Source organism: Fundulus heteroclitus, chromosome 12 (genome assembly GCF_011125445.2).
Source record: "Fundulus heteroclitus isolate FHET01 chromosome 12, MU-UCD_Fhet_4.1, whole genome shotgun sequence".
NCBI classification, from domain to species: domain Eukaryota; kingdom Metazoa; phylum Chordata; class Actinopteri; order Cyprinodontiformes; family Fundulidae; genus Fundulus; species Fundulus heteroclitus.
In genome coordinates, this window is record NC_046372.1 from 30,479,564 (window position 1) to 30,499,904 (window position 20,341).

At 40.3% G+C, this 20,341-nt stretch overlaps 1 protein-coding gene across 1 annotated transcript in view; it reads right to left on the reverse strand.

The window, feature by feature from the left end:
- Positions 1-20,341, reverse strand: part of fam172a (family with sequence similarity 172 member A) — a 213,927-nt gene that overhangs the window by 171,855 nt on the left and 21,731 nt on the right. The window contains exons 5-6 of the mRNA XM_036144419.1: positions 13,311-13,376; positions 8,780-8,971 (exon numbers count right to left, since the gene is read on the reverse strand). Coding sequence (XP_036000312.1) covers positions 8,780-8,971; positions 13,311-13,376 — 258 coding nt within the window. The remainder of the gene's footprint in view (positions 1-8,779; positions 8,972-13,310; positions 13,377-20,341) is intronic.

Consider the following 20,341-nt stretch of genomic DNA (forward strand, 5'->3'; position numbering starts at 1 on the left):
CCATGTACGAGAGGGGAGGGGGAGCGGGAGAGTGCTGCCGTGACAGCCTGCTGACTGACACTGACTGAAAGCATTTGAGCAACATGCGTTAATGCGCGATAAAATAAATATCGCCGTTAATAGTCTAATGAATTAACGCGAAATTAACGCGTTAACTTGCCCAGCCCTACTTTCAGCAGATAACAGGAAGGCTGCTGAAACTACAACAAAGTTTGCCCAGGTTTATGTTTTTGACAAACATCTTCTGTCATGGTTTTAAATCATGCTATTTTTAGAAATATGAAACACTTTTTAGAGTTATCTTGCAGTTCAAGTAAGGCGCAACATTTTCAAAGGAAAATACACAGAAACTGACGTTTTAAAGCTGCAATCTGTACTAGTTGCTACAATAAGGTGCTAAACCGACTACATACAATTTTAATCTTTATATTCAGTCAGTAAAACATTGTTTTACAACTACTGCTCTCACACATGGGTGGTGTGACGTCATTTTTGCTCCTAATATAAATAATCATAGACAGCCATTTTTATTGTTGCTCTTATATCTTCTTAAATTATAGGTCTTAATGTGAAATCAGAATCAGATAAAGTAATTGAGAAAAAACAACAAAGTTATCAATTGCCAAAACAGCAGATGTCAGCCAGAAACAACATTTTCGCTAAAAAAATAATGTTGTAAAGCCAACATTATTTTGAATCACTCAAAATATTTTTAATCATTTGTTCATTTATCTCAAATCACATTGTTATTGCAACATTTACCATAATTACCACATATCACATGTTTTCCTAATACTGCGCAGCACTAATTTATTACATGTCTTACAAATTATAATTCCCGATTTAAACATAAAACCCTGAAGTTTGATCAGAAATAGCAGTTTGTATAGTAATAATAGTTTGTAATAAGGATGTAATTAGGTATTGTTTAAAATGCTTCAATTATTGAACTCCTCATCAAAAATGTTTCAATTCAAGCTTAATGTAAAGGAAGTACTAAGTACATATGCACTGGGTTCCAATAACAGCTTCTAGTATTTGCTACAGTACTAATAGACACAGAGAAAGAGAAACGTTAAAGACACAATGATTAAAAAACAAGGTAACACAATATTTATCTACGACAAACTGTCCTTCTCATTCATCAATGTCTTTTGAAACAACAACCTGTGTGTTTTCCTGGCCTGAGGACACACATATCGTCTTCATATAATTCTCTAACAAACAAATACAGGCCCCTTGCCAAGAGAAACTCAATGAGACTACAATCGATACACTGCTACAAGGTGTGCACACACAACACAGATAGGGAATGATGTACGATTTACCTGGAGCACATAACAATCAGCCGCCTTCTCATGCAGTGCGGACAATTGCATTCCAACTTACAACATCTACATACGCATATATAACGCAAAAGGCACTTAATATGCAAATACGTCTTTTTCAACCTGGAGACCCCGCTATTGTTCGTCTGGAAGAAAGTGCGAGGGCCGATAGATAAATAGGTCTCTAGATATCAAGCGCGGACATCAGTTGATGAAATTTTGCATACGGCAGCAGCACTGCTGTTAGGAGAGGGAATACCACCACAAAATAATGTTTTCTCTCCCTCTGATCAATTTTTAATTTGGCCCGTGCAGCCGAGCCCTTGGCGGCTTGGCCCCAGTAATTATGGTGGGTTATTGACAGCTGCCTTCCCGGGGGAGACTATTTAAAAGAGGTTTAACCCAAGAGCAAGTCCAGACCCCACAGCCGCCTTTGAACGTGTCAACCGCATTGATCTGAGCTGAGACCTTCCCACCTGGAGGTGTGTGCGCGCCTCGCTGTGTGTGTTGCTCACAGGGTTACTGTTACAAGGCCATGTCAAGGCGGAGCATCTTGCAGGCTTTAACAGACCCCGCTCACCCACGCACATTAAAACTGTCCTCTGGCTAAAGCTGACTAGTTGGCAGAATGATACCTGCCTGGCCTCTGTAGCCACCTGGTGCCCTGAGCATGCACAGAACATACTACATTATTCTCCTGGTTACACAAGGAAACAAACACGTATAGAAAGTGGTTGAACTGGAGTTCAGTGGGAAGGAGATTAACTAATGAAAATCAGAGAGAAAGAGCTGTGATTTAAGAGATGAAGCACAGAGAGAGAGAGAGAGATTACCTCATAAGATAAACGCCATGACACAACACAGAGAGTGTGCAGCTGATATTGAAGAAGACATCATCAGGCCAAAGAGGAAAAAAAACGAGGAGGGGGCTGACAGAAATTAGTGGGATTTCTGTGTTTGAGTTTGTCTGCCTCACTGCCCCCTTTCAGCCTCCCATTGAAATTCTGGGCAGATAGAAACCCCAAGGCTTTTGACACACTTCTGAAAACACCACACCCCCTTTCTTCCCAATGAGTCTCCAGCGTCTAGCCTGACTCACTATCAAGAGAGTGGCAGAGGGCGCTTGAGTGAGATGGAAGAGACGAAAGTCTGACAGCAGCTATAACTCTGTTATTCTATTAGTGACTTCCGAATCAAGCTAGCTATAGAAACAGAGCAAATAAATAATTATATTATTATAAATAAGTAGAATAAATAACTAACGCCTTGGAACACTATTCCTAGATCAAAAACTTTTTTTGTGTTTTGCCACATTACAACCACAAACGTTGACGTATATGAAGGACATTTTATGGTGGAGATCAAAATAAAGTTGTGCATAAATAGGAACAGTCAACAAATTATAGCTGGTTCAAAACAATGTTCTACTAATAGTAATTTTAAACTGGTGGTGTATATTTGTTTTCAATTGCCACATGTTATTACTTAAATGAACTTTGGATAGAGAGAGTCTCTGAACATGAATATCCAGCATAATACTATCACCCTTATCTTTTAACATGGAGATGGTGAGTTCAGTGATGTGTCCGTTATCCCCAACATGTTGCTTTTTGCATGTAGGCCAAAAAGTTACATTTTGCTCCATTGTGACCAGAGCACCTCCATTTATGTGTTTATATGTGTGCCCGTACATGGCTGGTGGCAAACTTTAAATGGGACCTCTTAAGGCGTCATTTCAACAATGGTTTCCTTACTCCACTCTGCCATAAAAGCCAGAGTAATATAACATATTATCACACCTGAGTTCTGAGTCTCAGCAGCTCCTCCGAAGTTACCATGCTTTTCTTGGCTGCTATTCTAACACACTGTCACTCCCTAATTAAGTCTCGGCCTGCCCATTTACGTAGGCAGATGATAAGTTTGCAGTTGTTTTCAAGGAATGAAGTGAACAAAACTGAGATTCTTAAAGCTAGATATTGTTTTATAATACAGCTTTAAACATGTCCATTGCTTTATGCCTGATCTTTAAAATGCTGTCTGTTTAGTAATGTTCTCAAACAAATATCTAAAGTCTTGATAGCTTTAGAATGAGATTTCATTACAAACAAATGTCCTATATTTATCAGTTGGATGATTTGTAAAAGCATTTAGTTGCAGTGGATGTTATTTAGCAGTATCTGTGTAATTTGGGTTAAAAATAATGTATCCATTCCCTATCCTTATCCTTATCCACCTCTTAGTTATACACTACTTTGTGTTGGTCTAACAAAAAAAAAAAATCCCAACAAACACTGAAGTCAGTTTTAGTAATGTCAACCACAGAACATGGAAAAAGTCCAAGGGGGATAAATATTTGGGCAAGGTACTGTATGTGTGATTAAACCTAAACAATTTAGGTAATCTTGCTATGATTCCAACAATTTTAATCACAGGTGATGATTCCTAACGATTTGAAAAGACAGCCAGCAGAACCTGTAAGGTTTCAAATAATAAATGCGTTAAGACATGAAGACATATTTTGAGGAGGCTTTTCTAACAAGTGCACCCTATAAAGGGAAAAGGAAAACAAATTGAAAAAAAGGCTGACGTGAAAAAGTTCAAGCGGGTAAAATAAAAATTAGGCTGCACTGAAGATATGTCTAAGAGACAAGCATAGATTACATTACAGTAAACACGAAGAGTCCTTCAGTGTGGACACAAACTTACTCTGGTTCAGGGTCTTATTGGCTACATCAGCAGTGACTGAAACTAATGAACCTGCCTTTTAATATTCAATATCCCCTCCTTGCTCAATTATTTTAACTGTAACCTCACCTTCTCTACAACCCCCCCCCCCATCACCCCCTCTGAAGCCCCACTGCATGCACCCTCCTCATCCACCATCTCAGTCTCAGGATGCAGAGCATTGACAGGGCCAGAAGGTAATGATACAGCTGCCATGATGCAACAAGCAGACCTGTCGACTGTCAGAAATTGAAATCATGAAGGAATAAGCTGTCATTAAGAGGCCCTTTCCCAGTAGTGGAGCTGTCAGATGGCTGCCTTCTGCCTACTCTCCCTCAATACTCCCATCTCTCCTCTGCCAGTCCCACCCCATTTGCAGTCACTCCCTCATCCTTCTCTCATTTCTCTCTTCCCGAATCAATCCTTTCTGTACTCTTCCCCTTCTTTCCTCCTCTGTCCTCGTCCAGCCAATCATAATCCCATCTCCTGCACCCAATACACCCCCGCTTCCCATCTCAGATTCCTTTCTCTTTCCATCCGTACTTTGGTTGTTGCTGGAGCAGCCTCCTCTCCTTCCTCTCACCTGTCATTTTACCTCTAGGTTTTGGGAGTTACACCTCTTCCATGTGCACACACACAAGCGCGTGACAACATGCAAGAGGCCTGCAAAGACAGCAAAAAAAAAAAAAAAAAAATTCACCTAACTTAGTATTACTGTACACACTCTGCCAAATGTCAGAAGCACATCCTTCACCAGATGTGATGCATGTCAATGTGTGTATGTTGCTTCGATCGGTACATGTTCATGTGTGTACACTTCACACTTTACACATATATATTTCTTCAATCAAAATAACATGGGGTCATTTTTCTGTTACATGCTAACGGGGGTAGGTGAATATTATTTCCTAAAATGAGAAAAATAGCGCAAATTCTGTTCATGCACGTTCGTGAAAGGATCTTTCTTGCCTTGTTGCTTTGTAGCGGCCTGATTAAAAAGTGCAATCAGTGCTGTTTGTTTTTTTTAGTTTATTCCAAGAATCATCCGACTGGCAGAGGAAGTATCACTGCAAAACAAAGAAGACTGACTCAGACTTCCAAGAAACTTGTCAAAAACTTTCAGAGTAGTGCAAGAGCAATTCCTTACAGGACTGCACATATATACTCAAACATGTTCTGTGCTAAATTAACTGTTAGGTCTCAGGGTATTTGCGTGTTTTGAAAAGTTAAAAGCTCTAGCTTCCCCTGATTGTGCTCCACGCTCCAATGCTTAAGGCTTTGGATTTCCAGTCAGTTTCTCATGAGTAACATAAGCTACACATTGGGGTGCAAAGTGTTGATAAAAAATATGTCTGTAAAATCGAACTATAACTTAACATAATTAAACTAAACATATCAATATCTGACCCCAGATAAATATTCTAAATCAAAGCTACCAACAGTAAGAAAGGTTGCATGGTTTAAATGTCCATAATTATTGGTGTAATATATATAAGTTTTGCTGTTTTGATGGACATTAAGAGAAAAGCAGATTATACCTGCAGCAAAATTAAAGATTCAATTAATTTCTAAGATTTATCATCATCAGTAATGATGTGGTATGCATTATGAACTCTGGTGGTTTTTAAAGTTACTGCAAATTTAGTGCTGTACTGACCAGCCAGCGATGAACAGCAACATAAATACCAGCACCATGCACAACTATTGTCACCTATAGTTAATATACAAAAAAACAGTCTAAAATGATGTGCAGTGCAAGCGGTAAAATACTTTGCACTGTTCTAAAAGGCCAAGAAAGATCAATTTAAACCTGCATAACAACATCTGGAGAAGTAGTGAAGAAAACTGCACTACACCTCCAGTCCAGCAGGTGGGGGTAATAGGAGCCCAAAGACATCACCAGCTGTTCCTGCCCTTATAGCAGCGTAACTTCTGTTGTTATGTACTTGGAGTCTCTAGGAGTGCAGAAAATTTTAGGTCATATTTTTCAAGCCGCTTAGTTTTCTGTATTCTCAATTATATTACAGTATTAGCTGAAGAGATGCTAAAGAAGGTCAAGGGCTTCCAACTTAGCATATTTGCGAACCGCCATTCTGTAGTCCAAGCTTAAGGATTCCGAAGTTACAAGTGGGTAAATTAAAATGTTTGGTTGTTGGGTTTACCAACCCACACAATTCATTGCACCATCTTCCAGCATACCACAAAAATGGCCAAATTGGGTTGAGTGGAATGCTCCACAACCTGCAGGGGGACAGGTGTGACGTTCCATCCTTGGCATTTAAAAAGACTGCACCAAAACAAGTTTCTCTCAGATGAATCTCAGAATAGGGGTAAAAGAGGGACTGTGGGGCAATAATAATGAGGAATTCAAACCAAAACACTGCAGTTCCACTTCATATTAGGGCTGGGTATCATCTAGGATGAACCGATTCAATATGATTCTCGATATATAGCTCACGATACAGTACAATTCTCTATATAGCTCAGCTTTATTTGTCCCATTTACTTTCAAATTAATGCTCAAAGTCATTCAATCAACAAAACAAGCCAATTATTATATTTATGTTCAATTTATTGAACACTGATATATTAATATGAAAATAAAGTGCATTTGGTTCAATACATTTAACATATCACAGAATCCAAAAATGTGCACAAACGTCTGATTTTAGGGACGAAGGTGCTTCTAAAATCCTGTCAGCCATTCTGCAAATTCGTTTCACTTGCACTTTCTCGCTGTGAACAGTAATGGCAAGCTGTAATATCGCCTCCTAGGGGTTGGGAGGTATATTGATAATAAAAGCCAGAATATTGATATTAAATCGCTTTTTAAAACATCGATATTAATCTTTGCATCGATTTTTATGCACAGCCTTACTTTATATAGACCACAACTGAATTACTTAAATGCGAAAACGAAGGCATTGAAAAGCATAATCTGTCAGCCTTAATTCTTGAGGAACTTGAGAAAGTTAATTATTTATTTCTAGATTTGCTCTCCAGTGAAACATTGAAGTTAAAAGAAACTATCTGTGTCGAAACTTAACTTTAATCTGTCAAAAAAAACTTGCTCAGTAACAAATAAAACACTGAAATAAACCAAAGATGAACATTAGATACCATTTGACTGGATCAGAAGTGTAAGCTAACAGGAGAGTGAAGATAATGTTGCGTATCTCTGGCGATCCCTCCGTGTATGGCAAATGTCCAGTCAGCTCAACACTGGCGAGACAATTTATTTAGCGATTTAAAGAATTATATTAATACTAACTGATCTTACAGGGAAAAGTTTAGTATGATTTAGATAATCTAATCTCAGACAGTAATAAAGGTTAAGGATAATTTCATAAAGTGAGTATAAATATATGGGTTTAACTACACTTAAAAGCAAAACTTAAAAAAAAAAGTTTGGGGAAACAATTATGTATTAATATTATTATTATTCTCTTGGCTGGTACATCAGATTTATCTTCCGTGCATGTGCTTGAAAAGACATCAAGACAAATTTCACAGTATGACATAATAAACCCCAAACATGTCTGTAACATTTGCAGACAGCATGAACTGAGTGGAAATGTGCACGGCTGTCTCTCCGGCTCACAGACACACTACAAGGCTTTTGTTTGCTTTCTGCCTGGATGATGATTTGTCAGGGTGCGAGAACATGATTTCTTGTTTACAGTGATGAATGGGCAACACTCTCACTACACACACCATGTTCTCTATATCTAAGCTGTCACTTTGCCTCAGTGCAGCGCAAGCTTTTCCTTTTCTAACTGTAAGAGCAGGCAGAGTGTGCGAGGCAGTTTCAGGGTACCTGAAAAATCCTTGTCAGAACACACGGACACGTGTAACCCCAACCTTTCCCACTGTTGTACGCAGCAGGAGAGAGCTTTACACGGTGGGTAAGGTCTTTATCATATTCAGGCGGATGAACCGATGGAATGAGGGAGAGAAGGGGAGAGCGGCATCCCCTAAAGTCAATTTGAACAGCAGGCCGATGAAATTACATAGATAGTCATGACCACGCTGACAAATGAGCACAAAGATGGGGAGGAAAATAATGACACAGGCGGAGCCACCTTTTGCTTGCTGATACAGATATGTGTATATTTCCTGATCGTATGAACAGGAGAGAAAGAAAATCTGTTTCATATTATATGAATCTGATTCAGCTCAAACTCCTGTGCATGAATAGGAACCCTAAGAAATCATCATGAAGCTACATAAACGATTTTGTGTATGAAAATGATCACACCAACACATATGCTTCATTTCACTAAATTTGACCCTATGAGCATCAAATCCTGAGCTGAGGATTGTATCGTTAAGGCGCCATTCAAGAGTATGCGTTGAGGTTTGCATCTCTGAAGGAATGTCTGCCTCTTTTTCTCTTTTTTTGCCCCTGGGATTGTGTGATGCTGTTGAGTGTTGTAATTGTTCATCACCGTGTCACTTTTTTATGACCCTGGGGCAAACTTTTCTTTCCATGCCGCACTTGTATAAATTGTACAATGGCATTAAACTGAAGTCGACGATATATACAGGGTGTGGAGTAACAAAGCACACAGCAACAAATGTCTCACATGTGTATTACATCCACATGTTAGCCACAAATACGGTTTGAACAAGCACGGAAATTTTACACACAATTTTAACTTGATTAATGAGAAATTTCACTAAATAACACTAAATAAGTTCAATATCCAACAATGCCGGTACCCTACCTCCTTGGCCCTTGTAATGAAGGGGATCTGAGTTCCTGAGTCCAGGTCCTGGTTAATGATTAGTCTACGGGCCCACTGACCAGCGCGCACCACACCACTGCCCTGGATCAGCACGAGCAGCTTATTTGGGTTAGTCAAGGCATCTGGGCTAAGGTAGATAAAACTTCTGGGTTCATCGTCTACAGCATCCACCTGAAGATGAGGCAAAACAAAAACATGTCATTACAAAATTATTTACAAGGCAAGTGACTGCTGATGTGTATATCTTTAGATTTTTATCCGCTCAAGTGGAATAACTTTTTGATTTATTGTGTTGACACCCTTGGCAAAGATGTGTTAAATAGTAAAAATAAGTTCTTGCAACAGAACAATATCACGCAGATGTTTTAGAAATAACCCAACCTTTAATTGTAGAGCGTTTATTGAGAGGAGGAGAAATCGCACGTAAAGAAATGGCTGTTTTTAATAAAATCACGAGTGGGACAATTGGAACATCTAACAATCTTTTTAAAATATAGCAAGTATATTTTTTTTATTTAAAGGGGGCATATCAGGCTTTTCAGTTCTTCCTTTTCATACTGAAATCATTTAGTTGTAGTCTATATATAAAGTAGAACTGTAATGCTTTGCTCTGGGTTCCTCGTTAATTTAGCTCCATGTTACCCCTTTTTACTCCTGTTCTGAGGTGTGTCGAAGAGCAACTCATTTTGGAACGGTCTCTTTAAGGAGGTCGCTTGAAGGAGGCATTTCGCACCCAACCCCCTTCCAGTTCGCAGAGCGCTCCACTTCCCCCGATTCTGCCATTTTTGTAGTACGCTGAGGGACGGTGTAATGAACAACCAAACATTTAGACTTTGCCGTCCTTCAGCTTGGACGACAAGGCCTGCTCAGAGAAAAAAAAGGTGGATTCGTGGGACTGGTAAGCTGGAAATCCATTACCCTGTTTAGCAGTTTCGCAGCAAATACTGTGATTTAATTGTTCAAAGAAACATAATAGAAAACAAAAAAAAAAACACATGTACGCGGCACCTGGACAGACCACATTCACTTTTTTTGTCTTCCTGGAGACTTCAAGTACACAACTGAATGTATTTAAGGGCTAAAAAAAGTGGATTTTGCATGATATGTCCCCTTTAAAATATATATTTTTAAGCAATTCAAAGTTTTTAGGAACATTTAATTAGTAATCATGACTTGCTGTTACCATGGGGAATAATTATGATCACATAATACAATGACCCATATTCATCTTGCCAGTACCCACAGCAAACATGATGGTAAGTTTTTAAAAATCTACAAAACTGTCAGAGAGCTGCAGCGAGGTGTTTTATTTTGTGGTTACCATTTCAACAAACTGATATTCTCGGACTTTAACTGGGAACTTTGATCAAATCGCGCTTTTCTGCAACAATCACTCAAGGTGGGTCGGGTATAAAACTAAGGATGAATATGTCAGAAAGGGCAACATTCCCACCGTTAATCGTGGTGGTGCATCTCAGAATCAGAATCAGAATCAAGTTTAATCGGCAAGTAGGTTTGCACTTACAAGGAATTTGACTTGGTATTGATGGTGCAGACAAAAAATAAGAATACAGTAAAATGATGCTGTGGGACCGTTTCTCTTCCAAAAGCCACTTTAAATAAAAAAAACTGTTGAACTGCATTGTGAGAGCTAAGAACTGGTTGTCATTGGGTCTTTTAACAGTGTAATGATTATAAACAACACAGAAATGGTTCACCAGACACAAAGTCAGCCAGATCTAGTTCCTGTAGAAAACTTGAGGGCGAGCAAAGAAGAAAAGAGGATAAGAGAGGATCCAAGAATCTGGACAGTCAAGAGAGATTGTGCAAAGATCCCCCTATCTGCATACTCCAACCTTGTTAAATATCCTTGTGAAAAAAAGGCGGTATAGAAATGACAGACGGCAGAAGTACCAACAAGTGTGCCACCGGTCATGTTTAAAACATTTTTCTCTTGACACGGAATATCGTTCCCATGCCAAGTGTGTAAATTAACTCAAATTAAATAATGTATTTTCAGTATGAGTTCTTGCCATTGCGATCACAAGTTGTTTTAACCCTTTCTACCAGGGGTGTTAGCATCACATGTTTAAACTGGTTTTGCCTTTGGACTTCAACACATTCCTTCTCCAAACATCAATAACGCAAAATGAGTAAAACACAGAAAAACTAACGCTGACCAAGTGTTTGAGCGTTTATGTGAGCCTGAGCTTCACTGACGTCCCTGGCTCCTTTGCGTCCCACTCAAGTATGCTTGGAAGAATCTCTAAGGAGACACTGTCCATAAAAGCTATGGGTGGCAGCTGCAATAACTTAATCCAAACAGACAAAGAGGGCCAAGTGGGGGAGAAAATCTTAGCCTTTATTCTCCTGTGCTCCCTCATTCCCTCTCCTTATACTTGGCTACGGTTAATCTTCTTAAAATCTGCGGTCACAAGTTCAATGCTACGCAGGTGGACGGACCCACCACTAACACGCTAAAACACACACACACACACACAAACACACACACACACACGCTCAGTATACGTGCAGGCGGGTGGGCAGCAGAAAAGCATAGGAGAGCAATTTTCCAGTGGAATAATGAGATAAATAGGCCAAGCAGATAAACCAGTAAAAAGTGTATGGGGGCTAATGAAAGCCGCTGACTCCGGCTAGGTGATTTATAGACACTGTTAGTGCTCAAGCTAACTCTGGCATGCTTCTAAACACCAGCGCTTCCTAACATCACTATAAAGAGGGTCTGAAAAATGATTACCACTTTTATAAACAGAAAAAGAGCGGGGATGGAGAGGTAAAAAGAGGGCAGAAAAAAAAAGAGACAAACAAGCCTCCGACAACAAATAAAAAGGGATCAAGACTGTGCGCTGAGCCTGGATGAGCTGGGCAAAGAATAACTCAACAATGGCAGAGTGGAAAGTCGCCTTCAGCCCAACTGAATGCAAAACAGATTAAGCATCAGCATGCGGCGCCTCTTTGAAATGACACATCACAATCCAGTTTTAATTTGTGGAGGAGACACAAAGGATGTGTGCAGACGGGAAAGACAGAGAATACGAGAGAAACTGAGGAGGACAGAAAAAGAAAAACTGATGGAGAATTAGGAAAGCTGTTTTCTCAAAATCCACCTCTTTTTTTACTTCTAAATAGGACACCCAATATCATTGGCACACGCCTGATCATTTAGAGTACCTTACAATACAATTGATACCACATGCCTTTTTCACATCTTGCACCACGGCATCCACAAACTTGAGAGTAGTTCCTGGGGTTTTATGTGACCGACCAAGAGAAAGTAGTGTATAATTTTAAAGCGGAAGGTTTACAAAATGACAGTAACCCTAAACATAAGGCCAGAGCTGCAAAGATTAAAGTTGGGGGAAAGAATATTCATGAATTATGATGGCCCAGCCAAAGTGTAGACCTTGATCCAATTAGGAATTTGTGGCAAGACTTCATAGATGATGCAGAACTAGAGCTTTAGCTATTTTGCAAAGAATGACCACAAAGGATGGAAAGAATTGCTGTTTTAGTTGCAAAAAAAAGTAATAATAATGATTAGTAGGTCCTCTGGACAGGTTCATCTTTAATGAAACATTTTGTCTCTTCTCCAAGAGACTTCTTCAGTCTGAGGAGTTTCAGTCAAACTTGGCCTAATAGGCAGGACCTTCACCCAGTGGATGAACAAGTTTAAACTGTGAGAATAAAAACTGATTACTCGCATGCAAAAGAGGACCATCGGGCTACCAACTGATCGTTAGTGCTCTGCTGGCCCTTTATTGTTCCCAGGGGGCTGAGTCATGTTCGCAATAACAGCATTATAAGAGGGGGACCATTGGACCTGGAGGCATCCACCCCTATTTAACGACGGATGTGTTTTCTTCACAAAAATGCCGTCCTTTAACCCAGCCACCCTTCAAACCAACGTTCCTCTCTAGTTGGGATGAGACCATCTTCATCCCTAAAAAAAGTGACCTCTGGCCTGCAGAAGTATGTAAACTTCAGAATCTTGGCCTGATGATGTTGCTCTCCTGCGCTGGGTCACTCTTATGGCTGCTTAGTTTTCCTGAGGTATAACGGGTCCCAGTCCTCCTGGCACTTACCTGCATACGCACGGCGTTTGTGCCGGGGGACCGGACCTTTAGGGGGGAACCAGTCTTTGCCCTAATGTGTTTTGCCACATCATGTTTAGAAAATACACGTCTCAGTTTCTCTGAAACTCCAGCAACATATGGGAAGTTTTAATTGTCGTGAAATTTGTTTCTACAAAGTACTGACTCAGAGTATTTGAATACAAATGCACATCTTTTAAGTTTTCTTTTAGTTTGTTTTTATGAAAAAAGATATCAAACCCACTGTTATAACAAGCTCAAAGGCCACGTTTTACTTCATTTATGCACTATTTTGCCTTGTTCTCTCACGTTAGACCCCAAACTATTACTACTATTTTTTAAGACCTTGTATGACCATGCTAATATTTAAATCTTCTTTTAATTTTCAAGGCACTTACCGGTAGAAACGCTTTAGTCAAGCTGCACTTTTTCTCCAACAGCTCGTAAACGTACTGAGTGATGATCTGAAAAAGAACAGAAACAACAGAAAAGCCATTGAGTCAGATATCATACTGATAACATTGTCTGAGGAGGCTTATATTCTTTCTCGCTGCGGATACAAATTCATCTGTCAAAGACAAACAAACTGTGTACACATGTGAACAAGTAATCAGCATCCACTGTCTTACCACCAAAATATGAAAACATGCTGCTCAAAACCCTCATTTGCCCTCTAGTGTTAGTGTGCAAGTGAACAACTTGAAAGACCCGAGTTTATACCGTGTATTGTGTGTGTCTCTGTGTGTGTGTGCGTGCGTGTGTGCGTGTGTGTGCATCACAGTACAGTCAGAGCGTTGAGGTTGGAAGTGCCAGGAGAGGAAATATCCTGTACATGCGAAGGTCTGATGTAAGTTGTGTTTATCCCTGCAGCCACAGCACTAAAGAACCTTGTATACAAAGTCATTCCTACCTCAGGCCAAGCCTTTCATGGTTCAGTGACATTAGCAACGTTCTTTTCCCTTTTCCCTGTTTTCTCTTTCCTTCTTTTCATCCCCCCCCCCCCACCCTCCTTGCATCCTGCTCAGCTGAGAACAGACAGGAGCACTTTGTGAAACAGATTTTAATTCTTGATCAGGTGCGAGAGACAAAGACAAGAGAACTAAAGACTGAGAACAGATGACGGCAAACACAACCGGCAGCTATAAGATGCAGCGCCGCAATTGATGGATGTTTCCCCCAGCGGTGAGACGAGCCATGTGTCCCGTCTGTGTCGTAACAACACTGCGTTGGGTGGATGCACCACGGGAAGAGCTGAGAAGCCTGGTGTCATGCTGTGCTGTGAAGTCTTACTTCCGTGTGCTTCTGAAGCATCAGCCTTACTAAATCTGGAAACCAAAGGCCAGCGGTGGCGCCACAGTCACAAAGCGTGTCGGCGCTCCAGTCACGCTGAAATGACTGACTCCGAACACAAACAAGGATCCACCAAAGACCATTGTGCCTCAAAGCACAAGAGATGAGGCTCAGATGTCAAGAAAGTGTGGAAGAAGGACCACGCTACTTTGATTTAACTATGTCAGCAGATTGTGCACACATTGCCTTACGGATGCACTCAGTCCCATCTCACATTTTCCCGTTTTGTTAAGTTTGATCCTCAAACTTCATGCATTTTGTGGCATAATTTTAAAGCAGGAGGAAATTGATACATGGTTTTCATTTTTTATCTATACAAAAGTCTTTTCTATTCAGCCCCCTTTAGTTTGATACCGCTAAATAAAATCCAAATGCCTTCATGTCAAGACCAAGGAATAACATAGACAGATCGGGGAGAAAGTGGCAGATATGTTTAAAGGATTAGCTTATAAAACAATATCAAAAGCTCTGAATATCTCACCAAACCCTATTCAATCCATCATTTGAAAATGGACAAGGGATGGAGCAACTGCAAAGCTTTGAGAACATCGGCGTTTCCCTAAAGTGACAGGCCAGGTGATGTGAGCAATAATCTAAGAAGCAACCAAGAAGCCCGGAGTACCTCTACAGGAGCTGCAGAGATCCAGAGCTCAAAAGGGAGAACCTTACCACACATCGACTAGCAGCACTGCAAAAATATGTCCTTTATAGAAGAGTGGCAAGAATAAAATGCACTTGCATGCAGTTTGTCACAAGACAAGTAGAGGAGACAATAAAAGGGGGTTGGACCAAAATGTAGCTTTTTAGCCAACATAGAAGACACTGTGTGGCTGAATATGAACACTGCATATCACCCCAAACAGTATGGTGGTACCAGCATTGGATCTGTGGATGCTTTTTCTTCAGCAGGGACAAGGAACTTGATCAGAGTTGATGGAAACTGGACCTAAATACAAGGCAATACTGGAAGTAAACATGTTAGAAGCAGCAAAAGATTCAGGACCGATGGAGAGTTCACCTTCCTGCAGAATCACAGCCCTAAACAAGCAGACAGAACTACAGTGGGATGGTTTGGATTAAACCATATTCCTGTGCTAGAATAGCCGAGTCAAAATGCAATTAAGATTCTGTGGCAAGAATTGAAGAAAGCTTTTCACACACATCCTCCATCCAATCTGACTGTGCTTGAGTAATTGCAGCAAAGGATGGATGGATCTATAAAGCATTGATTGTGAGGGACTGAATAAACATGCACAGTTGTCAGACCTGTTACTTATATTTGAAAACCTTGTGTAATTTTCCTTCTTCATTTTGCACCCCTTGGTGTTTATCAATCCCATAAAATACGCTGAGGTTTGGTGTTTTGATCCATGCAAAAACAAATTCAAGAGGCATGAATAAGGCACTGTATCATCAAATAACTAGATTGTCTTTACATTGTGTGCACTATGTACGATATAAAATTGGTTAGTTATTTCTTATTGTTTAAAGATATTGGTAACTTTGGATATTATGCAGTACAAAAAAAAGACTTTACAAACCTGCCTCCACAAGTAAATCTTTAGATTAAGCCAATCAAGAAGAGTAGAAGTTATCTACTGAGTTGTCATGTGTTTTGGCGTAGAAACATATACATACACACTTTAAATTGTTAACCTTGAGAAGATTGGTACATCTGTATCTGAACTGTGGAGAAGACCAAACAGAACTCCAGCACTCATAAAGAGAAAAGCTTCTGATCTAAATATTTGATTTGTTTCTGTGCATCAAGTGTCCCAGGAACTATTAATATAGAACAGGAGTCAACAACATGCTCGCGGGTACCAGCTAGCCCATTAGGACCACATGTGGTGCCCTCTGAGCCTGTTGAAAAAAATAGCACAACCCTCCAGTGAGCTGCATCTAAAATTTTATTGTATTCCAATGCTTTTCCTTTGTATCACACTTGCTTTTATATAGATTAAATGACAATATCTAACAAAAATGATTAAAAATATGTTTATTTTACATGAAGAGCTCTGACTATTCTAGTTCAAAAGTCAGTCAGTACTGGTAGCTCTTTGTATGGCACAGTACCAATGAAGTGGCTCTCAGTTTCAGATAGGTTGGTGACCCCTGATATAGAGTAATTTAAGCTTTTGGCTCAACACCTCTAAATGCTCGGCTATCCAGGAGGACCAACCAGCATTTACTACTATTTTACTGACAAAACCAGCACAAATATAGCTCCTTCATCAGTTCCCTCTCAGGACTATGTCTCAGCAGCTGATCAGTGCAATAAAAATGGCCTCTTTGTCACCTAATTACCAATGTGTTATTAATGCTTTAATGAAATGCCTGCAGGAAGCAGGGCTGGCATTGTCAGTAGGACAAGCATAGGGAGTGGATGTGGCAAATAATATCAAGACACACAAAGAGAAGAAAGGGTGGGGGGATGAAAAGAAACCGATTTGAATCAATGACATTTCTTAGTTCTTACTGTTTTGTTTTTTTAAGAAAAGGCAAACTTTTTTAACAGTATACGGACACAGTTTTAGCTGTAGAGACGCACGTGGCGTTGATCAGAAATGACAGCTACCAAACTATCTAAAACCCCTTAAATCCTACTCTCTGAGCAAACTAACTCAGTGAAAATCGCACAAAGAACAATTGTTCTTCTACACCGTGAGGGAACTGTAGGTGGAACCCCCTGTTCTAACTTCTGCAGCTGTGTCCACTGTGTCTGCAGCTTGTTTGTGTAGGGGAAAGATTGTGGTGATGAACCAAAAAAAAGGGGGGATCAGAGCGGAAGGAAGGGACTTAAATTGAGGCTCAGTAGGAGGAAACGAGGAAGACAAGAAAGGAGAGATGGCAAAGTAATCCCCAGGAGACAGTGTCTCGTGCCAGCTCTCACTGATGTGAGCAGCAAAGAGAGGACGGGGAGGTGGAAGAGGGAGTGGAGATGGAGAAAAGAAAGGTAGAATGCGCTGCCTTGATGAGATGCCTTGAAATGGGTGGGCTGTGACATCAGCTCCTTGCAAATCTGGAGCCATTCCCAAAACAGTCTCTTCATCACGTCCATGAGGTCAAGGTCTTCATGAAGAACACCGTGGCTGCAACTAGATATGCTTTACAGAGAGACCTCCCACATACTGTGTCTCCAGGAATCCGCCTGTGTGTGTTTCCTGGATCCCTGTGTGTTCTCCCACTGATTACAGCAGTCATGCCTGGTTTGGCTGACCGCACCTGGGGCAATAAGGAGATGATCCTTCCCAGGCACACACAAAGCAAAGGGGAGGAAAGCACCAAGTAAGGAAGAAGAGGCAGAATCAAGAGTCATAAAAGAAGAGAAGACGTAGGGCATGAGGGAGTGAACAGAGGCAAATAATAAAGATATATTTCCGCTAACTTAGATTATTATCGTAAACATCAAATGAAAATGCAATATTCAGTTTCCTAAATGGTGTTGAAAAAAGAAAAGTATTTTTACAACAGAATGTAATGACCATATCAGCAGTCTTTATGCGGCAGACTGATGACTTCAGTCACTGACAGGATCTCCACAGGAAGAGTAAGCAACAAATGGCCATTGCTAAAGATGCTGGATGTTTTAGGAGCACTGCATCCATGCATTTTAAGTAAAAGTTGAGTGGAAGGAGAAACTGTGGCAAAAAAGTGTAAAATCCACATAGAATCCAGTCTTGAGAGGATTATGAAACAGAGCCCATTTAAGAGTTTTACAGACATCCACAGGTTGTGGAGTGTGGCTGGAGTTATTTCTTAAATATCCACCACACACTTGTGTAAGCCACCTCTGAACCAGAGATGTCAGAAACAACATCTCACTTCAGCTAAGGAGAAGAAGAGAGACTGAACTCTTATTCCGTAGTCCACAGCCCTGTTTCAAGACAAAAGGGAGTTTTGCCTTTCATTTGTAGGTCAAGGTTCCAGAGTCTGGAGAAGTGATGACTTGGGGAGTCATGTCATCTTCTGGTGTTGGTCCGCAGTGTTTTATCAAGGACACTTCATGCTCCCAATATCCAAAAACATCTTGAAAAAATTAAGGTGATGCTTTAATTTTCCAGCATTACTTGACACCTGCCCGTCCTGCAGAAACTACCAATACCTTGTTAAACAACCACTGTGGTAATTCCCATGATCAGGTCCTTGCAACATAGCATTAAGTATTGAGAGCATACATGGTAGTCTAAACGGTCATACCCTTTAGTAGGCTGACGTTACTGCAAATAATTTTTTTTTATCTCATAAAATTAATATTTTTGATAAACAGATTTTTTTTGTTTTATTAGCTGTAAGCCACAACCATCAAAATGAACAAAAATGTGAAATATGTCACTCAGTTTAATATGAATCTATATGATTTCCCCTTTTTGAATTTAATTATTTAAATACATTAACATTTCAATGAATTAAAATTTATTGAGATGCACAATTTTATCTGAAAGCAACTCATAAAAGTATGAAACAAATTACAAATGCAATTTAAAAGGTTTAACAACTTTAAAGTGATGTGACCCTATCAGAAAATTAAAGCAACAAGGAAACGGTTTTGAACAGTCATTTCGGCCTGTGAGCAAAAAAACGTGCAAAACCCAGGAAAGCATACTGTATTTACACACACAGACTCACACACACACACATAGATGGTAAAACTCATGTACAGGCACACACACCTCTTGTCTCTACAGTCCAGAGCTCTCTCCAAAAGCCACTTACCCACAGACACCAGAGAGAACAAGAAGAGGCATCAAAGCTGTTTATATAATGAAACTGAAAGAGCTGCTCTGTGCCGTATCACTGACTGCACCCAGGAAAGAATTCCTGCTTCTCCAGAGAATAGAGGAAAGCAAGAGAAAGAGGGGAAAAAAGAAGAAAATCCCCCCCGAACAATGCAAGCACAACAGCAAAGCGCACTCAGAAGGAGAGAGGCTCCGAAAATGAGAGCGAGCGTGAGGCAATAGAAAGGTTGTTTATTTTAAGTCAGCCTTGTGTACCAACAGAAAATGTATTAAAATAGGGCCTATTGTTGTGAATTTGTGATCTGTCAGTCGGCGTGGGAAACAAAGAGAGAGAGAAAGAGAGGCTGCCGTAATTCCCATGAGGTCTCTGTCATTCGTCTGTCAGAGGATGGAGGACTCTCCAGGGGAAGAGAAACTTCTCACGTACAGACTGACTGACAGACTGTTTACACCTAGCGTAGATGCGCCTCCGTCTCTCTCTTCTGCCCTGGCCTCGCTGCTCCGCTCATCCCGGCAGCAGCGTAATGACCTCCTCGGGTGTTAGCTAAGAAGCTGGCGGAGGGATGATTCAAAGTAAAAAGTTGTCCATCTCAGTGGGCTGCTTGATGTAGCGATAGATGCCTGTGCTGTAACTACCAGTCCCTCTGTCTTTACTCTAAAAAGCCTCTCAACCTCCAGCATCTCCTTGTCCAATTCCCTTTGCTTTCATCCAACTCTGTTCAACTGTTTTCATTGGACTCCCTCTCCCTCTGCCTGCTTCTTCTGAGCAAAAGTAGTGTTTTTTTTAGGTAAGGGTAGTTGATTTAGGCCACTAACTCTGGGCAGTTTGTTGTCATTTACAGAACCGGGGGAAGATCCAATCAGCTTTTAATCATAATGGTCTAGAAACGTTAGAGGGCCACCGGCGACTTTAATTACAGCACAAAGGCTTGTCATCAGGCTTATCGTTGCTACTAAAAAGCTGTTTTCTACATTCCACTGCCTGTACAGCTATATTTCAGAAATAATTAATTTTGTATAATAAAGTAAAAAATGCAAACATAAATGTTTATTAGAATCGTACAATGCGGTCGAGGGACTCGTTTATGAATTAGCTTGATTTTGGCACTGTCCAACACAAGGGTTTTTTGTTTCTTACCTAACTTCTTTCACCCGATCGGCCACAGGTCGGGTAAAGCAGACAAGTGCGCATTTTTTAGCTTTTAGATATGGGTCAAATACAGTGATCATCAAATATAATGATGGCACAGAAGAAGAAAATGAAGCTTTGGAGGAAATTTGGCAGACCAGTGATGGAGAAGTCAAAGAATCTTCAGACAGCAGCTTGGATTTTGAAGTGG